Source organism: Oncorhynchus clarkii, chromosome 28, assembly GCF_045791955.1.
Source record: "Oncorhynchus clarkii lewisi isolate Uvic-CL-2024 chromosome 28, UVic_Ocla_1.0, whole genome shotgun sequence".
Taxonomy (NCBI): Eukaryota; Metazoa; Chordata; class Actinopteri; order Salmoniformes; family Salmonidae; genus Oncorhynchus; species Oncorhynchus clarkii.
In genome coordinates this window covers 23487337-23509611 of record NC_092174.1, presented here as the reverse complement: position 1 = coordinate 23509611, position 22275 = coordinate 23487337, and the positions used below count along the sequence as shown (strand labels likewise).

The window sequence follows — 22275 nt, the reverse complement described above, 5'->3', positions numbered from 1 at the left end:
TTTGTTTAACTACATGATTCCATATGTAGCTCCACATTGGAGGATCAAGATCAAATTTCCACATCGCCAAAATTCCCTATCACAAGTAACGTACAATGTTATTTTTAATCAAATAAAAATATGTATTCTCACATGTACTGTAGGGATTTGTTATATAACCAATGTCTCCCCATCAACCACACATGCTATAGGGAGAGGTGACTGAGCAAGGCTTACTTTCATGATACAACACAAGAGGATGTATTTTATGCTATTCACATCCTTGCGTTTTTCTATTCAGTTCCCGGACTGTGATCTCTCCAGAGTCCAATTTAACTGAAACTTGTGAATATGACAAACAGGTCAAGGTGACATTCTGTGAGGAAAGAAAGCAGCCATTTATTAAGATGACCAATACACACTTAACCACTCAGAAAAACAACACGAAGCACACAAAAGACCTACACAATTAAACACTATACGCACATATAAAAATAGGGAATTTGCTAAAAAAAAAAATTGGTCCGGATAACAGGCCAGTTTTGTAAAGTTAAGATACTATATGGTCACATAGAATCTCAGCATTTAATACCCTCTAAAACAGTCCGAAATCCAGTCTTAAACCTGCAACTGACACAGCCAATTTTACACATTGAAAAGAAGAAAATTGGTTTTGTTGCCATGGTAAACAATCCATAACCATAGAAATGCTTTATTTACAAACATTGTACCAATCTCATTAACACAAAAAAAGAAGAAGTGTCAAACCTGATCCAAAACTCCTGTCAAGCAAATCATATTTCATTGTATTGTAGTGTCATTACCACCACATTGAAATACTGACTTGATTTCACTAAAAAGGTTAATGAATGACTGCCACGATGTTAAAGCTTAAGTGCAACAGACTGATATTCATGCATATGTAACAACCTATGTTACTCTGTGCAACAGGCGTAGCAAGAAATGTAGAGCAGAAATTACACAGATGTCATGAGCACAGTTACAAGATTGTATCTTCTAACTAAAAAGCAGACTGCCTTTCAGGGTTCTCTCAAATGAAACCAAATATTGGAGCTACATGATACAAATAGCTGGCTAGCTGGGATTTCATTAATAACTACAGCCTGAGACAGGAGACCATCAAGCCAGTATAAAGCTATTCAGGGAAGCCTGAAACACTCAACAGCTCCTCTGTGGCCAGTCAGACAGTGAACCGAAATGCATGAATCTGTATTACCTGGCTTTGAACCCTGCTGCAGAAAGAGTAAATCACCCATTCCAATAGGAACTCGTCTTTCTTGCAGATAACCTCTCACCCACACACTGTAATACTAAACCCCTTAAAAGGAAAATCCAAACTAATAAATAAAAACTACAAAAACTGATCCCAAAGTTCTTCTGCCTTGTCTCACGCTCATCACTCCTCTAAAGCGGAGCCTCCGTCATGTGTTCCAATGGGATTACCCCATAGAGCTGTACAGAGGCCTCTCAGGACTCTGCCTCCTCCTGGCCAAATAATGTAGTAGTCCATCCAGGCCTAACAACAGGAACGCATCTAGACCTAACAACAGGAAAAGAATAACGTGACATCTAGATTTAATTAACAAAATACATGTATTTTTTTTCAAGATGTACAAAGATGAAACATTCTTTTTTGAATCCATGTTGGTTGGTTTTCAAGGTAATTTTGCCTTTTAATCTATTTAGTAAAACGCACTCCTTTCTCCAGCTGTGCTTGAGAGCAAGGAGTGAAATAAGGCATGGTGAGAGGCGAGTGCTTGAGTCATGAATGTGAAGAAACATCAAAAGGGAGGCGGTGGAGGAGAGAGGCTACACAGCTAGAGGCTGTTCTCAGATCAGGTGTTAACAGCTCCTACTCCTGGGAAGAGCTGCTGTGTGTGGCTGTACTGCTTCTGCCTGCCGCCTTGCGTTCATAGTTCACCAGTCTCTGTCCAACCAGGTACCTGGGAAAGAAAAAGACTGTTTCAGAGAGAAATACCATGCCATGAAAGGATACTGGCTACAAAAGTGTAAAAATGCCAACAAGTACATCCTCAGAGGCTTGGACACTTTATGATTTTACTGGCAACTATGGTGGTCCATTGTAATAATGGAGACTTTGTGATGACAGTCAGACATCCGGAAGACATTTTGTCAGGTCAGCATTGGCAATAAGTATAAGTCATAAGTGTGGTTGTGCTGAGCTTAATGTCATGGTGCTCACTTGTCATTCTTAATGTGTTCGTAAAGGCGCTTAAATTGACGGATTTGGAAGGAGAGGATTCCCAGCAGCATGACGACCATGAGCAGGAACGGGTAGATTCTCCTCTGCACCAAATTCTGCATCTCCATGGTAACTCCTGCAGAGAGAGCAATCAGAGGATCATCCCTTTAACTGGCTCACTTATAACAGCGCTCTCTCTCTCACACACCTGAAATCACGAATTCCACTTTCATCAACTGATATTTGCCGTACCTGGGGAATACTGAGCTATGATGGGGACGATGCCAGCAGAGATGACATAGGGCACACAGAGAGACACCAGTAGCACACAGATAACCGGAGCAGCCAGCTTACGGATGATGAAATGGAGATCAATGTTGCGAATGCCATTAGCGTACACCTACAAGAGGAAACACAAGGAAGTCAAAATGATGCCAACACGTATTCAACATGAATCTGAGCTATATCATGAATGGCATCTTCAGAGTAATTAAGGTGATAATAATCATAGTAAAATGCAATCTTGTGGGACTGACCTGCTCGATCACTGTTTTCAGCCACCACTGGGGACCCATCAGAGTAATGGCGGCAATGATTTTGGCATGGAGCACTCCGAGAGCCCAGTCCTGAAACACAGCACAAAACAGTAGTGTTGGCTGTAGTTGCCTCTTGTTCTGTTATCTAATTGAGGCAATCTAACGACAGCATCATACATGTTTTAGGTGCAGTTTAAAATATTAAGAGTCCCATTTTCATCTAATGTACTGCAATCCCATAACGGTATATGGACACTGGTGTTAGATGAGTGGTCCTTACAGTACCTGCCAGGGGTAGAAGAGTGGTGTCTGGTCCAGCGGCACCCTTAGAGGGGCTACTATGACCATCTCAAACAGCAAACCCAGCAGGAGAGGGATGGCGCCAGCCAGCAACACAGCTACGACCACGGTCTTCAGGATCTACAGTGCAGTACAAGGCAACACAGAGGGCTAGAAAAACACAGGCCTCTCCTACACACCTAGTGGGTGTCATTTTACTGAGCCATCTTGAATTTGTATTCTGGTTCAGCCTATGTAGAGGACATTCATCACCCAGAGCCATGCACTCACAAAGGAGGTGAGCCCTTGCAAACTAACATAAAGCACAGTGTAATAGAAACAGCATAAACAATATGAACATACAGTACTTAAATCTCTCTATGGGTCTTTACATGTCAATATATCTGTTTTAAACCATCTTCCCACACTAGATTTTGTTGTATAAAAATCACATAATTCTCCTTCTAATTCAGTACGTGGGGAAAAACAAAAATAGTTATGAAGACCAATTCACTCATGACAGATGTGGGCGGTGGGTGTTGCTTGTCATTACCGTGTTGCAGAGCATTACCATGAGGGTCCACTCCTGGACCTTGAGTAGAATGGCCCTCCTGCCCTGGGGCATCCAGGACAGCAGCACGGTGATGACCCTGATAGACAGCCAGCACACGTATAGGCCGCACGCTGCCGTGTACAGCTCGTGGATCTTAGCACTGCCCGTCCAGAAGGACATCAGGTACCGGCCGGTGAATACTGTAGCAGGGGGCGGAGGGGTTGAGACAGGGAGAGAGGGTGACAGTAGGTGAAAGAGGAAGACAGTGGAGTGGATAGTGTAATTCAGTGAGTGACTGAGTGGGTTGTGTGGACTATACAGAAAACTCACCTGGCAACGTAAGGCACGCCAGACTGGCCACCAGCAGTGTCACACACATGAACACGATCAGGAGCACAATCTAGAAAAACAAGAGTACACTACATTATCATGCTCTGAGAAAGAAGACAACGATGGCTTAGAGGAAACAAGTGAAGAGTCTACTGCTGCAGGAGAGAGTGATCGTCATCAGACCACTTGACTTTTTCCACATTGTTACGTTAGTCTTATTCTAAAATGGACCCCCCCCCCCTGTCAATCTACACACTACCCTATCATGACAAAGCCAAAACATTTATATAAGTATTCAGATCCTTCACTCAGTACTTTGTTTAAGAGCCTTTGCGAGCAATCACACCCTCAAGTTTTCTTGGGTATGACGCTACAAGCTTGACACCTGTATTGGAGAGTTTCTCCCAATCTTCTCTGCAGATCCTCTCAAGCTCTGTAAGCTTGGGTGGGGAGCGTTGCTGCGCAGCTATGTTCAAGTGTCGCCAGAGATGTTCGATCGAGTTCAAGTCCGGGCTCTGGCTGGGCCCATCAAGGACATTCAGAGACTTGTCCCGAAGCTGAGTTGTCTTGGCTGTGTGCTTAGGGTCATTGTCCTGTTGGAAGGTGAACCTTTGCCCCCAGTCTGAGGTCGTGAGTGCTCTGAAGCAGGTTTTCATCAAGAATATCTTTGTACATCTTTCTCTCGATCCTGACTAGTCTCCCAGTCCCTGCCGCTGAAAAACATCCCCACAGCATGATGCCACCAACATGCTTCACAGTAGGGATAGTGTCAGGTTTCCTTCAGATGTGACGCTTGGCATTTAGGACAAAGAGTTCAATCATGGTTTCCTCAGACCAGAAGGAGAATCTTGTTTCTCATAGTCAGAGTCCTTTAGGTGCCTTTTGGCAAACTCCAAGTAGGCCGTCATGTGCCTTTTACTGAGCCGACACAATCCTGTTTTGGAGCTCTATGGAAAATCCCTTCGACCTCTTGGCTTGGTTTGTATTCTGACATGCACTGTCAACTGCGGGACCTTATACAGACAGGTGTGTGCCTTTCCAAATCATGTCCAATCAATTGAATATACCACAGGTGGACTTGCAAGTTGTAGAAACAGCTCAATGATGATCAATGGAAACAGGATGCCCCTGAGCTCAATTATCGAGTCTCATAGCAAAGGTTCTGAATACTTATGTAAACTACTTGCAAACATTTCTAAAAACCTGTTTTCGCTTTGTCATTATGGGGTATTGCGTTTAGATTGATGAGGAAAAATCAATTTTAGAATAAGGCAGTAATGTAACAAAGAGGGGTCTGAATACATTCCAAATGCGCTGTATGATAAAAAGGTGAGAGTGATAGTCATGTCTCACCCTAAAGGTGAACTTCATGGGCCGGTGGTAGGGCTGGACACCCACAGGGCCTCCCTGCTGGAGGATAGCCTGGTGGGCAGCGTGCAGTCCCTCAGGGATGGCGTTGTTGTTATTCCTCCTCTGCTGGTTGTTATTGGCCTGCTGGTCTGCATCATCGTCATTCTCCTCCTGGTCACCCAACAGGTACGAGTGGAGGTCTCTGTGGCACAGACAGCACTGTTAACATGGGGCTTTCTGAGATGAGACAAAGGATGTGTGTCAGTCTATAATATCTAAATTCAGGGTCTTTACCTTGGTTTTATGGGAGAACAATGAGAGCCTGCATTAACAATATCACAGTAGAATAATGATTTCCAATGTAAATGATAAACCGCACACACACAGTCTACAGTGTGTTGTTTGTGTGGGACACTCACAGCAGGTATCCGGCGGTGACGGTCCAGGCTCTGACCAGGCCTTTGAGCCACTGGCGTGTGTGACCCTGTTCCAGCAGCGCAGGCAGAACCACCTGCAGCAGCAGCAGCTCTAGAGACAGCTCACTGACTGGAGCATCACTGGGAGATGGAGACCGTCAACACATCATCCAATCAACATTACCATCACTCACAACAGTACATTAGAGGGGTATGTTAGTTACTGAAGAGGCTTTTTGTTATTACTAAAGAGGCATGCATTAATGCAGCCCATGGTTTGTCCTCCGGTAAATGCAAAATGGGAGTCTTGGGCCATAACAGCTTTATTACATTACTATGAGCCAGGATCTTAAGTCAAGTCATTCTAGGCCCCTAGACGTACCTGTACAGCATAACATTGTATGGGAGGAAGGCTGGAAGGATGAGTTTGATTGTCCTTATGGGAAGCCACAACATTAGCAAAACTATGGAGCCAAACACCACCTGTGGAGAAAGACAGGAGAAACCCAGTGTTACTGGTTCTGTACATGTCCTGTCCAGACACCCACAGATATGGCGTTTAACATTAAACAAGAAAAAAATGAGTTGCGACTGCGACTCACCACCGATAAAATGAATCTTCTGAGATGTCTGTATATTGGCAGGTGAATCATTTCTTGAACAGGATTAAAATCAGGATCGTTCAGGTTTCTGAGAAACCATAAAACACCGGGTCTCAGCACCTAGATCGAAAATTTGAAACAGATCAGCCATGGGGAGATATATATATATATATATATATAGAATAATTCTACAGCAGAAATATCATGGCAAATGACAGCTATGAAGGTATGAGAGAATACCATCTCACCTCTCGCAGTAAGAGGATGAACGAGGCAAAGTAGAAGACGTAGACCATCCCTACAAGCCAGTGGAGGAACATGGTGGTGCCGGGAGCAGAGTCAAAACTCAGCTCTCTGTCCTTCAGAGAGGCATCAAACATCTCCTGCAACACAGAAAACAACTTGGTTTCTAAGTGATTTATCAATTATTATTTCGAAAGTAGGAATCATTGAAGCAGAAGAACATGGTTGGCTTACCAGTGAGCAGATGTCGAGCCACCAGCCACAGATGAGAGGGAATACACCGATCTCCACGACTACCAGCAGGGATACCTAGTTAATAATAATATTAATAGTTATAATAACTGGCATTTATTTTATGGCAATAGAAGGCAGATTGGAATGTAATCCCGATTGCTATGTAACAGTTCAGAACATATGGACGACAAACACAATATTCTATATGTATATACTTCTGAGTCCATAAGAAACAAAAAAGCCATATACCAGTTCAGCTTTGCATTCCCAATCATGGGAGAAATCATTAGCATCGTTTTAGATACCTTGACAACAATGTAGCACACTCCTAAAAGGTGTCTGGATCTTTGAAATCTCACCAGCGCTGCCAATCCCTGGTATTTTTGTTAAGGAAGACACACGAATACATACTGTACAACACAGGTAGTACATGTCTATTACAGACTGAAACTAGGCTAGAACACTTGTGTGAAAGACACCAGAGGATACATGGCACAGTATTAATAGCATGGCCAGGAGGATGTAGCCCACGATGGTGGTGATGAGGCCTTCGAAATGGGAAGCCCGCACCTGCAACAGGAAATTACACAATCAAAATAATTTGATTTTCTTCGTTCTGCGCTCCATTTAACGAGTCATTCAGATTCCAAAACAAACTTCACAAAATCAATTCATATAGATTTAAAATAAAATCTATATGGTTACACGTGTGAGAGAAAATCTAAACCTTTAATTTAAGCTGATACTTACATTTTTCTCAAAGCCAAGTCCCACAACTGTGAAATGACCAATATGATACGGGCAGAAAGCTGAAAATAATTAACAATACAAGTCAGGTGTTTGAATATTTATCTTTATATTGTTTATTCATCAATTGCACATTCTCTTAATATTAGTTTAATGATACATACCGAACACCAGAATGAAGAGTGTGTTTAGTGAGACCACCCAGAAGACATGCTCCTAAAAAAGGAAGAACACAAACTGAAGGCTTTCTAAAAAGGGTGTGCTATTTCATCAAACATGGGAAAACTTCAAATGCTATTTTTCCCCCTCCAAAAATGAGCTACTTACCAGGAAAACCAAGGAGCCATCAAGACCGAGCATCTGTGATTTAAAAAATAATAATAATAATAATAATTCACTCTAATTTTCAAAGACACAATGACCAATGGGTATAACACAAATAGGCCTGAGGGAATTCTAAGCCAGACTCACTCTCTCCCATGTTAGCTCCTCTGCTGCCCGATCCCATTCCAGGGCATTCCAATTCATGTCATCTACAAAGACAAAAGCATCACTTCACTCACTGACACCAACGGTGGAACATACTTTGACAAACAAACAGATATCGCCAACAGATGAAAGTCTATGAAAAATGATCAAATATAGAGAATGATGTTATATACTGTTAAATGCAAATGCAACATCCTTAATAAGCCTTTGAATAAGGCTTTATTAGCTTAGCATCTTGGACCTTTATAGCCCGAGTGCCAGTCTGTTTGTGCTATTAAACCAATTCCTAGTCACTGACAATGAGCAATGGTGTTGGCAAAAGCACAACATAACTGTGACCAGGCTAGAACCTTTCCATTCTGAGGTTTGTACCTTGTGCTCCATTGTTGGCATCCGCTACATCCTCAGCCCCAGCCTCGTCCTCCAGCTCCATATCCTCTGCCGGGTCCATCTGGATGTCGGGGACCTCAGCCGCTGGACCATTGTCCGCCGGGAGCTCAGCTGCAGCAGGCTGGTTTTCAGCTGCCCCCTGCCCAGGGGCAGGGGCCTGCTGATAGGGAAAGGACATTGGACATGAAGGTGGGGGCAGGTAGCTCCAAAACATTAGAATAGGTGGTTAAGAAAGAGTGTATTGAGTGCTTCAAAACACTCAACTTATGAAGTTGCACTAAATTAATGCTACGATTATTATATAATTATGTTAACTTCTTATGGCTGGGGGGCAGTATTGAGTAGCTTGGATGAATAAGGTGCCCAGAGTAAACTACCTGCTACTCAGGCCCAGAAGCTAAGATACGCATATTATTAGTAGATTTGGATAGAAAATACTCTGAAGTTTCTAAAACTGTTTGAATGATGTCTTTGAGTATAACAGAACTCATATGGCAGGCAAAAACCTATCTTTGCCTATCCAATATACAGTGGAAATTTGGTCTGATTGCACTTCCTAAGGATTCCACTAGATGTCAACAGTCTTTAGAACCTTGTTTCAGGCTTTTACTGTGAAGGGGGAGAGAATAAGAGCTGTTTGACTAAGGGGTCTGGCACAATGCCATGAGCTCAGTCTCACGTGCACCGGTGAGAGGTAGCTACGTTCCTTTTCCTTTCTAAAGACAAAGGAATTGTCCGGTTGGAATATTATTGAAGATTTATGATAAAAACATCCTAAAGATTTATTCTATAGATCGTTTGACATGTTTCCACGAACTGTAATGGAACTGTCGTCTGAACTTAAGTGCCTGCCCCTTGTGAATTTGGATTTGTGAACTAAACGCGCGAACAAAAAGAAGGTATTTGGACATAAATGGACTTTATTGAACAAAAAACATTTATTGTGGAACAGATTCCTGGGAGTGCATTCTGATGAAGATAAAAGGTAAGTGAATATTTATAATGCTATTTCTGATGTCTGTTGACTCCACAACATAGCTTGTTTTGGTCTCCGAGCGATGTACTCAGATTATTGCATGGTGTGCTTTTTCCGTAAAGCTTTTTTTAAATCTGACACAGCGGTTGCATTAAGGAGAAGTAGATCTTTAAAAAGAGTGACTTGACAGTGGGATTTTTGGCTACCTCATTAGGTTGTGGAGCTGGTGCATGTTGAGGCTGCTGCTGATTCTGCTCCAGCCACTGGGGGGCGCCACCGTGAACAATCTGCTCCCGCAGCCACACCAGACTGATGAAGGCGCAGAGTGTACACGTCACCACGAAACAACCCTGCAAGCAGTCCGCCAGCAAGTTCTCCCTGTGGATGAAGGGACATGACAATTGTCTAACGATGAGTCCGAATGTTATGTGCTAAATGACAAAACAACATTTGTTCATGATTTTACAGAGTAAAGTTTTGTACAGGTCTGGGAGAAGAAGAAAAAGGAAAAACTTACGTAGAAAGCATATCTAATGGCAGGGTGAGGAGTGAGCTCACAGAGCCGGTAAACAGACACTTGTAGATGCGACCTGCAGGAATAAGACAGTCGGGCAACAGTTACAAAGGGCTAACAATGGATAACCTACTGAACAACATGTACCACCAGTCTGTTTTAGGACGTTTGTACTTACATGCTGTGAGAGGAACCACTCCCAGCCAAGCAAAAGCCACTAGTGTGTAGTGAAACCAGTATCTAATAGCTGTGCCTACACTCGTCAGCAACCCCGCAAATATGTCCTGGACAGGCAGCCGGGAAGGCATGTCTGGAGAATAGACTGGAAAAGAACAGAGGAAACAAAGGATCAAATAGGCTACTTCATTTTCACATCCTCAAATGCCAACACTCCTTTACTGGTCCATTCTGAACTAACAAAAGCTTGCATTGGATCAGATTAGAGGTTATCCTGAGATTTGTCAGCTGTTGCCTGGTCAGAAAACGTACCATTTTGTATTGGTATCATGACAGACTGTCTAAAGGACAAGGATAAACAATCTAATCATCTGAGAAAACCACGCAAAAAATATTTCAAAAAACAAGATATTAATAATCTCAAAGCACAAGAAGTATGCTAATCTCTTGCTAAATCACTCACTATGTGAATGAAGATGGCAGACAGACTCCAGTAAGAGCAGGCTGCTGCATGCACATTAGCTTGAGCCACACTTCCAGAGAAATGGATTAGTTTAAACAGGGCTGTGTGTCTGTCCCCTAGACCTTTACTGTATGATAACGACCCAGGGCAGCTCACAGCTTGCCTGGCTACCCAGACTCATTGTTTCCGCCACAACGACACGCCTGCAAACATTTGTTTCTTCGCCACAATGAGTCTGGATTTGACTCCCTCCCAAAGCCAGAACACACATGGGAAAAGTTTTGGAAATTCTTTATTGTCTTTGATACTCTGATTGGTTAGACGATCCAATTGCTGACAACTTTGTTTTGTACAACGCCCCTCATCACCACAAACGACTTCAACGATAGCAGATTCAAACTAGAGAACGACCGATAATCATCCGAGCCGATATATCGGACCGATATAAACTGCTGCTATGCTGGCAACCACACCGCCTGAGCCATGAGCACGGCACAATGCTGAGGAAAATCTATCTGAAAAAAATAACCAGCAGAAAGCTAGCTCATTCTCCAACAGAAAGGTGCAGTATTGAGAAATTGATAAATTGACAGTGACCAAAATCGAACTCCTGTTGCAAATATTAGTTTAGTGAATTTACTAATAATAAGGGATTGTGTCAACGTGCCTGGCCATGCATGCAATAAGCAAGCTAGCTAAGCAGATAGCTATGCGACATGTTAGCAAAGATTACGATAACTAACCCTTTTATCTGTGGTGTTAGCTAGATAAACATGATGCTAAGATATCAGATAGGCGGTAATAGCCAACATAGTTAGCTAACATTAGCTATTTACTGGTGTCCTGATCTGACCAGCCGCAATCGTATCCATAAATTGACAGTTGATAGTCGGATTAGATGATTGTCATAAAAGGGATAGAATGAAGTGTTTTAAAATACCTAAATAAAAGATTGGCAATAGGGTTAGCTACTTAAGAATCTTTCTGCATGTTTATGGACCTTTTGAAACTATAGGCCAATTTGAGTCAAAAAGAACGTGCCTTGACTTTTCACATTTTTTTCCTACCCTTGCTTTCCTTGTTTGATATGACATTTTCTAACAAGCCTTAAATGTGCAACTAGCCATTGAGTTAGTTCTCATAGTAGCAGAAAACAGAACCAAGTGATATGAGGGATGGAGAGAGAGGAGATTTGAAAGGGAGCGGAGCTACACCCTCGCTCTATCCAATCGTAGCAGTAGGATCAAGTTACAACCCGCCCATTTCTTGTTAAGATAGCTGAACTAGCCAATTGAGTTGTTTTTAATTTCATCCTGACAGCTGAAAAAAATATATGTTTTCCCTTTCACTGAAAAAAATAATAATGCTAGTTTCATAAGCATCCGTGATCACAAATCATGATGTTACGTTGGATCCATTTCCACTTAAAATATGTTATTTTATATTCTCAAACTAACAGCAGTGCCAATATTATGTCCTTCCATACAGGCTTGACATGCTGGAGGAAATGTTGCTGATCAGTAGGCTAATATAGGTCCCAAATGGAAGGCAAACAGATTATGGTGCTACAGATGACAGACCACTGATCAGCCAAAACCAGCTCAATACATGCACACACTCCTAATGCATATGCATTCACCTGTATTGTGAGAGGGACCATGACATCTTAAATTTATCCAGTTTATCAAGAGATTTACCATTCAAATACAAGTATTACCATTATGTTGTTATGTAGATACTTTTGGTAAAAACAAAGTAAAATGTATTGTTCAATTTAAAAATTGATACATGAATGCATTCATGACTGTCTCCGGGACATTTTGTCATCAACATTCTCTAATCTAATGATTTTGAATATCGGCCATCCGCCTTCTTGACCCCCAAAAATTGGAATCGGCCCCAAAAAGAAATCTGCATCGGTAGTTCTCTAATTCTGAAGTATGTAACAATTGATAGAGCAGCGGAATAACTCAGTGAGAGTCTTCAGACAAGCTCGCAGCATCACTCTAACGAGAAGTAAATGCTGAATTGAATAGTATGTTAAAACAGAAGGCACATAGACAGACAGAGAAAGAAATTGAATGACTTACTTGGTGTAAAAGCAAATCTGTGTTTGCATAACTCGCAGTATTCTTTTCTGCTGTGTTTTAACCATTGTACCAAGCTGTGAAAACACATAGACGGATTATACAAGTGCAGTGTCACATGTGCAGCAATGCAAAATATAAATTGACCATGCCTAAGGTCAGTACATCTAGCACGTGGAGAGATATAAACTCAGCAAAAAAAGAAACGTCTCTTTTTCAGGACTGTTTTTCAAAGATAATTTGTAAAAATCCAAATAAACACAGTTTCCCATGCTTGTTCAATGAACCATAAACAATTAATGAACATGCACCTGTGGAACGGTCATTAAGACAAGAACAGCTTACAGACGGTAGGCAATTATGGTCACAGTTATGAAAACTTAAGACACTAAAGAGGCCTTTCTACTGACTCTGAAAAACACCAAAAGAAAGATGCCCAGGGTCCCTACTCATCTGTTTGAACATGCCTTAGGCGTGCTGCAAGGAGGCATGAGGACTGCAGATGTGGCCAGGGCAATAAATTGCAATGTCCGTGGTGTGAGACGCCTAAGACGGAGCTACAGGGAGACAAATCGGACAGCTGATTGCCCTCGCAGTGGCAGACCACGTGTAACAACACCTGCACAGGATCGGTACATCCGAACATCACACCTGCGGGACAGGTACAGGATGGCAACAACAACTGCCCGAGTCACACCAGGAACGCACAATCCCTCCATCAGTGCTCAGATTATCCACAATAGGATGAGAGAGGTTGGACTGAGGGCTTGTAGGCCTGTTGTAAGGCAGGTCCTCACAAGACATCACCGGCAACAAAGTCACCTATGGGCACAAACCCACCGTTGCTGGACCAGCAAAAAGTGATCTTCACTGACAAGTCGCGGTTTTGTCTTACTAGGGGTGATGGTCGGATTCGCGTTTATCGTCAAAGGAATAGGCGTTACACCGAGGCCTGTACTCTGGAGCGGGATCGATTTGGAGGTGGAGGGTCCGTCATGGTCTGGGGCAGTGTGTCACAGCATCATCGGACTGAGCTTGTTGTCATTACAGGCCATCTCAATGCTGTGCGTTACAGGGAAGACATCCTCCTTCCTCATGTGGTACCCTTCCTGCAGGCTCATCCTGACATGACCCTCCAGCATGACAATGTCACCAGCCATACTGCTCATTCTGTGAGTGATTTCCTGCAAGACAGGAATGTCAGTGTTCTGCCATGGCCAGCGAAGAGCCCGGATCTCATTCACATTGAGCACGTCTGCCTGTTGTATCGGAGGGTGAGGGCTAGGGCCTTTCCCCCCAGAAATGTCTGGAAACTTGTAGGTGCCTTAGTGGAAGAGTGGGGTAACATCTCACAGCAAGAACGGGCAAATCTGGTGCAGTCCATGAGGAGATGCACTGCAGTACATAATGCAGCTGGTGGCCACACCAGATACTGTTACTTTTGATATTTTTGATCTTGATCAGAAATGTCTCAGTTGTTGAATCTTGGTATGTTCATACAAATATTTACACATTTTTAAGTTTGCTGAAAATAACAGAGTGAGAGGACATTTCTCTTTTTGCTGAGTTTAGTATCAGAGTGCATCTCTGGCTAAGTATTACTTTTCCTTAGTAATACTTGGCTCGATCCCAATCTTGAATGCATCATGCTCTGGCTAGAACACAGTCTGTCTCTAAAGAAATGCCACTGGCCCTGTGTTTGAGTATACCGCTAACACCACATACCATTCTTGGTGGATGAATTTTATACTTCCTGTGCAAACACACGGGTGATATAGTGGCTTGTCCGGGGTTCCTTCAGACCGGCAGACCCGGCATATATCCCCTGCAGAAAACAAGGACACGAATTAGACAAAATCACAGAGAACAGGGTTCTACCAACAAAGGAAAAGGCCTGATGCTGATTCTGTATGCAGAAAATCAGACCGGCTTTGTTATGAGAAAAGTAATGTGCAACTTGCATGATAACAACCTTGCAGATATTTCAGTGATCTCAATACTCTTTATGTAAGGGCTTTCATTTGTAAATAGTCTGGGGGTTTTGATTAACATTACATTCAGCAATGAATCGTGCACATGCTTTACTTGTCACTGACACCAATCAAGTGAGTGACAGTACTAATGAAATGGGTGGGTGGCACATACTGAGAGGGTTTGCAAACAAACATAAAAATGTTATCATGTTGCTATTATGTTAGTTCGCTAGCTACCGATGTTGATTGTATCATCAAGCACTACGCCACTATTGTATTGAATTGACATTTAACAACAAAGTGTAGCAGTGCAGTTAGCGCACCACTAATGTTAACTAGCAGTCACGAATGTTGGTTAGCTATATCTCGGACCTAGTGGTGAGTGAGTGAATGTAGCTTAAGTTAGTTAGCTTACTAGCATTGCTAACTGACGATTACGTTAGCTACTACACGCAGGTAGCAGAATCGACAGAAAGAAACAGTTATTGTTAAATTTCCACAAAACAGATTCCTTGAGGGCCAATCAAATGTGTCACAACAGGAAGTTAACCAATACTGTAACGTAAATGTAACGATATGGGTTGACGAGCTTGCTAGCTACCTTCCTCGGCGGTGTCCATCTTGAATACTGACGCACACTGTCCTCTTTACAGTCAGCACAACACGAAACACCGTCTGACTAGTTGGTGGAATGCCCAGCTGCCAGCGAAATAAAATAAACATAACATCTCAGAATGATGCGAACACCAACTATCCCCGGAATACAATGTAACCTGTCTATTTGATTCCCCGTTGTGACACAACTACTGCTAGAAGGCTAGACTAGCTCCGCTAAAAACAGAAGTGCACAGCAACTATTAGTATGCTTACGGTATTGAAATACGCCAAAAGAGTATACTTTTATTCCAAAAATAAACATTCAACAAATACGTTTTAGGACAGTTTTAGTTCATATTAAGTCAAATTAAATAAATTGTGTTGGTAGTGACGAATGCACGAAGGGGAATTTGCATAGATTTTTATCACAATTATTTTTTATTATTTTAAATACAGGTACATCCAGTGGTGTAAAGTACTTAAGTAGAAATACTTTAAAGTACTACTTAAGTCGTTTTTGGGGGTATCTGTACATTACATTACCAGTTATATATTTTTTACTACTTTTACATTGCTACATTCCTGAAGAAAATAATGTACTTTTTACTCGATGCATTTTCCCTGATACTCAGAAGTACTCATTACATTTCGAATGGGGTTGCAGATAGTTTAGCGGTTAAGTGCGGTGGGCCAGTAACTGAAAGGTCGCTGGTTTGAGTTCCTGAGCCAAATAGGAGAAAAATATGTTAATGTGCCCATGAGTAAGGCACTTAACCCTAGTTGCTCTGGATAAGAGCGTCTGCTAAATGACTAAATTGTAAATGAATGCTTAGCGGGAGAGGAAAATGGTCCAATTCACACACTTATCAAGAGAACATCCCTGGTCATCCTTACTGCCTCTGATCTAGCGGACTCACTAAACACACGTTTTTTTGTAAATTATGTCTGAGTGTTTTCTGGTTTGATTAATATAAATAATAAGAAATTATTTATACTTTTACTTTTGAAACTTAAGTATATTTTTGCAATTACATTTACTATTAATACTTAAGTATATTGATGTGTTCCTCTTTCTGTTTTGAACGACTGCATCATATACCCACACAGTGCCTATTCCTTCTCCAGTGGTGCCATCAGGTGCCCGGTTGGGAAAGAAGAAATGGCAGGCCACCACTTTAGCTGCGCTCTGTAGTTCTGCCTGCAATTTGACCTCCAATTGATCCATCTGTGAAGTCATACAATCAAACATCCTATTGAGGGTCATATTGTTGATGCAGTGCCATGCATGGTGGCATTTACAAAATAACAAACTACCATTATTGTTATCAAGACTGGCAAAGAATTAACAGTTCAAATCTCTCCATCTGAGGTACTCCAAATATGACAACATTCTAGTAGGCCTACTGAGCAAAACAGACCTGAAATGGGAACCAGGGCATAACCATAAATGAAAGACCAAACAGTTGTTCCCTGTATTGGGTATTGGCTACATTTTCTTAAAAACAAGAAAATAGTGTTGTCTGATTTGCTTAATATAAAGAATTTGAAATGATTGATACTTTTACTTTTGATACTTAAGAATAATTTTGCAATTACATCTACCTTTAATTCTTAAGTATATTTAAAACCAAATACTTTTAGACTTTTACTCAAGTAGCATTTTACTAGGTGACTTTCACTTTTACTTTAGTTATTTTATATTAAGGTTTCTTTACTTTTACTCAAGTATGACAATCGGATACTTTTTCCACCACTGGGTACATCATTTACAAAAAAAATGCATGTTAGCTAGACAGCAGATCTGACCCTCTTGCTTACAGCTAGGGTCGGACAGACTTCCTATGTAGATTGAGACACCGTGGAGCTGGCGAGAGATATGGCTCTGAAAATGTATCTCGATCCAGGGATGAGAAATGCGTTGTCCTCCGAATTGTCCCATAATCCCAACTGTTACACCAAGAAGATTGAACGACTGCTAGTTTCATCTTCTTGGTGTAACAGTTGGAATAATATGACAATTTGGAGTACAACAGAATTCTTATCCCTGGATTGAGGTACGTTTTTTCGAGCCATGTATCATGCCGGCTCTGTTGTGTCTTAAAGGGATACTACGTGATTTTAGCAATGAAGCCATTTATCTACTTCCCCAGAGTCAGATGAACTCATGGATAACATATTTATGGCCATATCTAGATTTGAAAGTGCATGTAGCTTTAGTATTCTGATAATAGAACTCTAATCTTGAAATTCTGAACTCGTCACGCCTCTACACCTACATTTAAATGTGTCTACCGTGTCCACAGCGTGTCCGGGTTCCCTTTTCCCGCACTGTATTCAAATGCCAGTAAGTACTCTACAAACGGTGGAATAGGCAAAATATGATAACACAACAATAACTGAATGCAGTAGCTATCTAGACAGGTAACCTCTGTAGCTAGCCACCAAACTCGCAAGCAACGCTAAAGGTATATGTAACGGATGTGAAACGGCTAGCTTAGTTAGCGGTGTGCGCTAAATAGCGTTTCAATCAGTGACGTCACTTGCTCTGAGACCTTGAAGTAGTTGTTCCCCTTGCTCTGCAAGGGCCGCTGCTTTTGTGGAGCGATGGGTAACGATGCTTCGTGGGTGTCAGTTGTTGATGTGTGCGAAGGTCCCTGGTTTATCTCAATACTTTGTTATATACCCTTTGTTGGCGGCAATGACAGGTCAAACGTTTTCTGTAAGTCTTCACAAGGTTTTCACACACTGTTGCTGGTATTTTGGCCCATTCCTCCATGCAGATCTCCTCTAGAGCAGTGATGTTTTGGGGCTGTTGCTGGGCAACACAGACTTTCAACTCCCTCCAAAGATTTTCTATGGGGTTGAGATCTGGAGACTGGCTAGGCCAATCTAGGACCTTGAAATGCTTCTTACGAAGTCACTCCTTCGTTACCCGGGCGGTGTGTTCGGGATCATTGTCATGCTGAAAGACCCAGCCACGTTTCATCTTCAATGCCCTTGCTGATGGAAGGAGGTTTTCACTCAAAATCTCACGATACATGGCCCCATTCATTCTTTCCTTTACACGGATCAGTCGTCCTGGTCCATTTGCAGAAAAACAGCCCCAAAAACATGATGTTTCCACCCCCATGCTTCACAGTAGGTTTGGTGTTCATTGGATGTAACTCAGCATTCTTTGTCCTCCAAACACGATGAGTTGAGTTTTTACCAAAAAGTTATATTTTGGTTTTTCTGACCATATGACATTCTCCCAATATTCTTCTGGATCATCCAAATGCTCTCTAGCAAACTTCAGACGGGCCTGGACATGTACTGGCTTAAGCAGGGGGACACGTCTGGCACTGCAGGATTTGAGTCCCTGGTGGCGTAGTGTGTTACTGATGGTAGGCTTTGTTACTTTGGTCCCAGCTCTCTGCAGGTCACTCACGAGGTCCCCCCGTGTGGTTCTGGGATTTTTGCTCACCGTTCTTGTGATCATTTTGACCCCACGGGGTGAGATCTTGCGTGGAGCCCCAGATCGAGGGAGATTATCAGTGGTCTTGTATGTCTTCCATTTCCTAATAATTGCTCCCACAGTTGATTTCTTCAAACCAAGCTGCTTACCTATTGCAGATTCAGTCTTCCCAGCCTGGTGCAGGTCTACAATTTTGTTTCTAGTGTCCTTTGACAGCTCTTTGGTCTTGGCCATAGTGGAGTTTGGAGTGTGACTGTTTGAGGTTGTGGACAGGTGTCTTTTATACTGATAACAATTTCAAACAGGTGCCATTAATACTGGTAACGAGTGGAGGACAGAGGAGCCTCTTAAAGAAGAAGTTACAGGTCTGTGAGAGCCAGAAATCTTGCTTGTTTGTAGGTGACCAAATACTTATTTTCCACCATAATTTGCAAATAAATTCATTACAAATCCCACAATGTGATTTTCTGGATTTTCTTTCTTCTAATTTTGTCTGTCATAGTTGAAAATGACAGGCCTCTCTCATCTTTTTAAGTGGGAGAACTTGCACAATTAGTGGCTGACTAAATACTTTTTTGCCCCACTGTATGTGCTTTTGGTAGCCTGATTGCATCCAGACTGAGGATACATTTGCATACAATGCATCCATAACCAATGCATCCATAACCACCTCCTGAAGTGATCAGCCAGATCTGAACACAATCAGACCACAAAGCAACTTTTGTGCGTCTAGACTTTTTTAAATTAAAAAATTAAAAAATCAGCCCTTTTTCTCCCCAATTTCGTGGTATCCAATTGTTTAGTAGCTACTATCTTGTCTCATCGCTACAACTCCTGTACGGGCTCGGGAGAGACGAAGGTTGAAAGTCATGCGTCCTCCGATACACAACCCAACCAAGCCGCAATGCTTCTTAACACAGTGCGCATCCAACCTGGAAGCCAGCCGCACCAATGTGTCGGAGGAAACACCGTGCACCTGGCAACTTGGTTAGCATGCACTGCGCCCGGCCCGCCACAGGAGTCGCTGGTGCGCGATGAGACAAGGATATCCCTACCGGCCAAGCCCTCACTAACCCGGACGACGCTAGGCCAATTGTGCGTCGCCCCACAGACCTCCCGGTCGCAGCCGGTTACTACAGAGCCTGGGTGCGAACCCAGTGTCTCTGGTGGCACAGCTGGCGCTGCAGTACAGCACCCTTGACCACTGCGCCACCCGGGAGGCCCTAGACTGTCTTTTCCATGTGCTCTTTGTATTCTGATAGCAGTGTCAAGTGTAGACACAACCTATATCTCTGCATCCAGTATGAAGGAATGCTATCAGTTACCATAGACTTCCAGTCATTGCGCTAACAGTAGTTTGCAATTGTGCTAATGTTAGTTAGCAACTTCGTTAAAATTGCACGCAGAGACCTAAAAACTGTATCCACTAGGTCATCTTGCCAAAATCCCGAAGTATCCCTTTAATCTAGACAGGAAGCCTGTCTGACCTTAGTGCAGCTTTAAGCAAGTGGGTCGGATCTGCTGGCTACATGCTAGCTAACCCTTCCCCAACCTTAACCCCTAACCTAGCTAATGTTAGCCACGACACATTGGAATTCGTGAAGATAAGTATTTAAAATTTGTTACATATTGTGCAAATTACAATTCATAACATATCATATGAATTGCAATTCGAAACATATCATACGAAATGTATGATGGACATCCACAAATGACTACATACCTTTTTCCACATTTGTTACGTTACAGCCTTATTCTAAAATGGATATCATATTTTTTTTCACATCAATCTACGAAGAATATCACATAATGACAAAGCAAAAACATTTTAAGAAATTGAAAACTGAAATACCTTATTTACATAAGTATTCAGACCCTTTGCTATGAGACTCAACATTGAACTCACATGCATCCGGTTTCCATTGATCATTCTTGAGATGTTTCTACAACATGATTGGAGTCCACCTGTGGTAAATTCAATAGATTAGACATGATTTGGAAAGGCACACAACTGTCTATATAAGGTCCCACAGTTGATGGTGCATGTCGGAGCAACAATCAACCCATGAGGTCAAAGGAATTGTCTGTAGAGCTCCGAGACAGGATTATGTCGATGTTTTGGAAGGTTACCAAAACATTTCTGCAGCATTGAAGGTCCCCAAGACCAAAGTTGCCTCCAAAATTCTTAATTGGAAGAAGTTTGCAACCACCAAGACTCTTCCTAGAGCTGGCTTCCAGGCCAAACTGAGCAATCGGGGGAGAAGGGCTTTGGTCAAGGAGGTGACTAAGAACCCGATGGTCACCCAGACAAAGTTCCAAGAATTCCTCTGTGGAGATGGAAGAACCTTCCAGAAGGACAACCATCTCTGCAGAACTCCACCAATAAGGTCTTTATGGTAGAGTGGCCAGAAAGAAGCCACTCCTCAGTAAAAGGCACATGACAGCCTGCTTGGAGTTTTCCAAAAAGGCATCTAAAGGACTCTCAGACCATGAGAAACAAGATTCTCAGATGAAACCAAGATTTTACTCTTTGGCCTGAATGCCAAGCGTCACATCTGGTGGAAACCTGGCACCATCTCTACGGTGAAGCATCGTGGTGGCAGCATCAGGCTGTTGGGAAGTTTTTCAGTGGCAGGGACTGGGAGACTAGTCAGGATCGAGGGAAAGATGTACAGAGCGAAGTACAAAGAGATCCTTGATGAAAATCTGCTCCAGAGCGCTCAGGACCTCAGACTGGGGCGAAGGTTCACCTTCCAATAGGACAACGACCCTAAGCACACAGCCAAGACAATGCAGGAGTGTCTTCGGGACAAGTCTCTGAATGTCCTTGAGTGGCCCTGACTTGAACACGATCGAACATGTCTGGAGAGACCTGAAAATGGCTGTGCAGCGACACTCCCCATCTAACCTGACAGAGCTTGAGAGGATCTGCAGAGAAGAATGAGAGATACTCCCCAAATACAGGTTTGCCAAGCTTGTAGCATCATACCCAAGAAGACTCAAGGCTGTGATCCCTGCCAAAGGCGCTTCAACAAGGTACTGAGTAAAGGGTCTGAATACTTAAATGTGAGATTTAAGTTTTTTTTTTTTTTGATTTGCAAAAAAAAAGGCAAACTATTTAATCAATTTTAGAATAATGCTATAATGTAACAAAATGTGGAAAAGGTCAAGGGGTCTGAATACTTCCCGAATGCACTGTGCATATGTTTTGTTCTGCTTGGATTCAGACAAGTAATATCATGGCATATCATTGTGGTTTGTGATTTTTTTTCTTTCTTTGTAAAAAAGAAAAGAACATGCTGATTTGATCTCTGATGTCCCCTTGATTTTAATTCATGTATGTTGTGAATATGTAGTGTTTTAATTTATCCATATTACCTCTTGTATATGTTTCTTGTACACAGTCAATCTAAATGTGTTTGCACCTGTTATGATTTAATGTTTAGCTTTTTATTGTTGCATGGTGTTGTTTGTATTTATACAGTGTGCATTAATTTCAGTTATCATTTATCTGCAAATACTTCTGTTTTGTTATTAAACTAACACATGTATTCTCTAATTTTATATCAACATTATATTACTAAAAGCTTGGTTTTGTAACACATATGGCACTTGTAAAAGGGTTGTATGTTGACCAAACGTTTGTGAAAAGGAAAAAGCAA

At 42.2% G+C, this 22275-nt stretch overlaps 1 protein-coding gene across 2 annotated transcripts; it reads right to left on the bottom strand.

The window, feature by feature from the left end:
- Positions 1 to 358: 358 nt before the first annotated feature.
- LOC139387323 (E3 ubiquitin-protein ligase MARCHF6-like) lies at positions 359 to 15456 on the bottom strand. Of its 2 annotated transcripts, none has more exons than XM_071133447.1 (26): positions 15164 to 15456; positions 14315 to 14414; positions 12593 to 12666; positions 10041 to 10184; positions 9866 to 9938; positions 9555 to 9726; positions 8355 to 8532; positions 7965 to 8026; positions 7821 to 7853; positions 7658 to 7709; positions 7497 to 7555; positions 7236 to 7316; positions 7052 to 7120; positions 6747 to 6821; positions 6518 to 6652; positions 6270 to 6389; positions 6050 to 6150; positions 5671 to 5808; positions 5255 to 5453; positions 3902 to 3971; positions 3572 to 3771; positions 3025 to 3159; positions 2740 to 2829; positions 2456 to 2603; positions 2204 to 2339; positions 359 to 1943 (listed from the first exon to the last, which is right to left on the bottom strand). In XM_071133447.1, the coding sequence occupies exons 1-26, from the start codon at positions 15180 to 15182 to the stop codon at positions 1853 to 1855; spliced, it is 2754 nt and encodes a 917-aa protein (XP_070989548.1). In that variant the 5' UTR covers positions 15183 to 15456; the 3' UTR covers positions 359 to 1852. The 2 variants fall into 2 exon arrangements, with proteins under 2 accessions (XP_070989548.1, XP_070989549.1); XM_071133448.1 differs by having other exon boundaries at positions 3590 to 3771; positions 15164 to 15435.
- Positions 15457 to 22275: the final 6819 nt, after the last annotated feature.